Consider the following 3263-nt stretch of genomic DNA (forward strand, 5'->3'; position numbering starts at 1 on the left):
CTTGATTCGTCAAATCCAGAAACATCCTACGATGCATCTTCTCCAAGTCTGCAAGAAGCTCACTAGTAGGATCCTGCTGCAAGTCAACCTAGGTGGATAACATAGCATCTCTCGCTGCACTAACCCTCTCAAAGATATTAGAGAAAGATTCTTTGTTAAGTTACTTTAAATGGCCTTTGAGGGCCTTCAGCTTACTCACCAATCTGTACATAGGAACCCCTTTAGTCGGACTCTCCTAGACTTTAGACACAATGCTATGGAAAGACGGGTGTTTAGTCCAGAAGTCGAAAAACTTAAAAGGTTTCCTTGAGACCACCGGCTGCAAAACCCTAACCACCATAGGAGAGTGGTTAGAGATACTAAGTGCAAGGAAATATGCTTACGAATAAAGGAAGTGAAGACTCCATTTAGCATTCACAAGAACTCGATCAATTTTCCTAGCATTGCGATTAACCCCCAAGGAAGTAGACAAAATGAACCAAAAGACAACATATCTCAAGTCCTCTTATTCAACTTGGGTCAAACAAAGTTGAAATCATCAAAGTAAGGAAGCCAATTGTTAGAGCTACCAATCCGATCAAAGGGATCCTTGATAGCATTGAAATCTCTGGCTACTAGCCAAGCAACATCTCGGCATAAAATATTTATTTGAATAAGGTCCGCCCATAATGGCCTTTCAGCTAAAAAGTATGTTCAAAGCATAAACCATCAAAACACAACAAGAGATACTAGACATGATAAATTTCAAATTACCATGAATTGCCCGGGCTATTGGATGAAAGCACTTCAAAATCCACCAAAAAAGGGTTTCACCAACCCGGATCCTACCCTTATAAGAGAACTCATAATTGGCCACCCAATTTCAGCCCGATAATAGTCTAGCGTTATAGAGTCAAAAAGAGAATCTGAAATTTTGGTTTCCAACAAACCAATTGGACAAAGCCCATTAGAAGATACCGAGTTCCTAACTTTTGCTTGTCTTAAGGGATCATGGAGACTTCGACGTTCCATATACCAATATTCGTATGTACGTGTGTGTCTATATATATATATATATATATATTATTTATTTATTTATATTTATATCTATATAAAACTGAAAATAAGAGGAGCAGGTGGAGGAGCGGAGGGCCTACCTCCGCCTACTTGGCTTTCGTCGTGAGGCCACCGAAGCAACTGAGGTAGCGACAGGAGAAGGGGTCGGATCAAGGGCCGTGAGTTTCTCTTTGATGGTCTCAACCTTCCTTGAAGAGGTAGGAGCCTTCAAGGACGAAATAGGTGAGAGCAAATCATCGTCTAAGCTAAAGTAGCTATCTGAAAGCACGGAATCCCTACCGGCATTATGATCAAAATTGAAGGCTACGGTCTGGTCTTTATCCTCCTCAAAGGGGGAGGAAAGAACCTCTGGCAGTGAGCTAGGTCTCTTCACCAAAGGGTTAAGAGGGGATGTTGGCTTTGAAACACTTGCGCTCCTTAACGACTTCCGAACTATGGACAGGGGAAGAGGTTGGTCCGTAGCAAGGCCTTTGAGCTTCATCAAGTTGCCCGTCTCAACAGGAGGAGGCAGCTGGGTTGAAGGACGATCCTTCAATTGCAAAGGCTTCTTCTTTTTCCCTATCACCAAGTTCCAGCTAAGCTGTGAAGCCTGCGAGTTCTCCACCACAACCGGAGCTGAAACGGGAGCCTGAGTAGGGGCGGGCAGGTCTAAGGCGGCCTGATCTGGAGCCTCCCCACTACCTATATTGGCCACAGTAACCTCACACCTATGCCCGAAGGTGCCACAAGACAAACATTCAGCTGGCTTCCATTCAAATTCAATTGAAATTGAGCACGAGACTCCGTTTAAAACTACATCAACAGTAGAGCATCTAGGTTGATTGGCATAAATTTCAACACAAACTCTTGCAAAGGAAAGCACCTTCGTATGCTCCGTGTATTGGTCAACATAGAGAGGTTTCCCAATGGCACTAGCTATGCCTCCAATAACCGAAGCCAACCATAGATCAAGAGGGAGGTTATTCAACCTAATCCAGACCGAAACGGTGGTTTGCTTGTCATTCTTCAAGTCCATAAGTGGCTTCAATTGCTACAAAACGAGAGAAATCCTCACCACCGTGATGGGTCCATCTTTTAGGATTTTATGCCGAAACATTAGGTCTGGAATATGGAAGAGGAAGAAGCCTTGATTGTCCGCCATCACCTTTACAAGCTTGGAGCCCCAAGTTTGCATCAAAGTTTGTTCCGTTTGTTTGAAGGGAAGCTTCTTTGCCACATAGTAACCAATAAGGCATTCATGTCATTTGGGATCAAAAGCCTCCAAGACTTCCTTCGCAAGGTGAACAACTAGTTTGCCATCCATAAAAGTAGGGAGGGAGTAAGCAAAATCGTATCCTTTCGCTGCTAGCTTCGTAACATTGGCCAACGTTCGGGTGGGAGAATGTTTTGGATCCTCTATTTGCTGGGTAGAACCACTCAGTTGCTTGGAAGAGGCCCAAACGCGGCTCCTACCCCTAGAGCAACCCGAACGTGAGGGGGCCCTATGGGCACTTGCTGTTTGCCAAAATGAACTACCGAGCCAGTGTCATTTCAGCTTGAAAAATGGCTTAGCAGTCACGGCCGAGAGCAAACTAGTGGGTCGAGTACGACCATACCGAACAGAAATGCACCGAAGAAGCAAACCGAGCAGAAACGCACTAGAGACGCAAGAAGGTAAAACCCGCGATTGGAAATCCAAAGATGTAAGGTTCAAAGCAAGGAAAAGCTTCAATAAACTCCAATTGTAAGAAGCTAAGCCCCCTTCAAACTAGCGAGAGAACCGGTCGAGCAGCAAAACCACCACATTGAGCAGAAACGCACCAGAGAAGAAGACCGGTCGAATCTTCTAGGGATAGTGAGATCTCAAGCTGTAGACCAACCCAGACAAATATGTTTAATGGAAAGGAAGAGGATGGTAAGAGGAACCTACCCTCCAAATTTCAGCCAAATCGAATGGCTAGATCTCTAGGAATGAGCAATAAACCAGGCGGATGAACATGGTGAAAAAGAGGTTCTTTCACCTGGTTCTATCTCTTCTTTTGTCTCTGCTGAATTTACTTTTTGCTCACTCTATCTGTTCGGATTTTTTAAAAACCCAAACCAAACTAACTCGTTGAGGCCTTAATAATCCGTAAGAAAACTATTTAACTTAATTCGAATCACGAGCCCGTCGATGAGATATGGGTCAATTCCGTGGAGGCCCAAATGAAAGGGCGACATAAACTTCA

General features: G+C 44.1%; 1 protein-coding gene across 1 annotated transcript; it reads right to left on the bottom strand.

Annotated features, from left to right (window-relative positions):
• Positions 1–1132: 1132 nt before the first annotated feature.
• Positions 1133–2071, bottom strand: LOC120291717. Its single transcript, XM_039309417.1, has one exon. It carries the CDS (start codon positions 2069–2071, stop codon positions 1133–1135), a length of 939 nt encoding a protein of 312 aa, XP_039165351.1.
• Between the last annotated feature and the right edge of the window lie 1192 nt (positions 2072–3263).

Source organism: Eucalyptus grandis, chromosome 3 (genome assembly GCF_016545825.1).
Source record: "Eucalyptus grandis isolate ANBG69807.140 chromosome 3, ASM1654582v1, whole genome shotgun sequence".
NCBI lineage: Eukaryota > Viridiplantae > Streptophyta > Magnoliopsida > Myrtales > Myrtaceae > Eucalyptus > Eucalyptus grandis.

Coding starts and splice junctions, on each gene's coding strand:
- LOC120291717 (XM_039309417.1), bottom strand. CDS start 2,071: ATGGACTTGAAGAATGACAAGCAAACCACCGTTTCGGTCTGGATTAGG.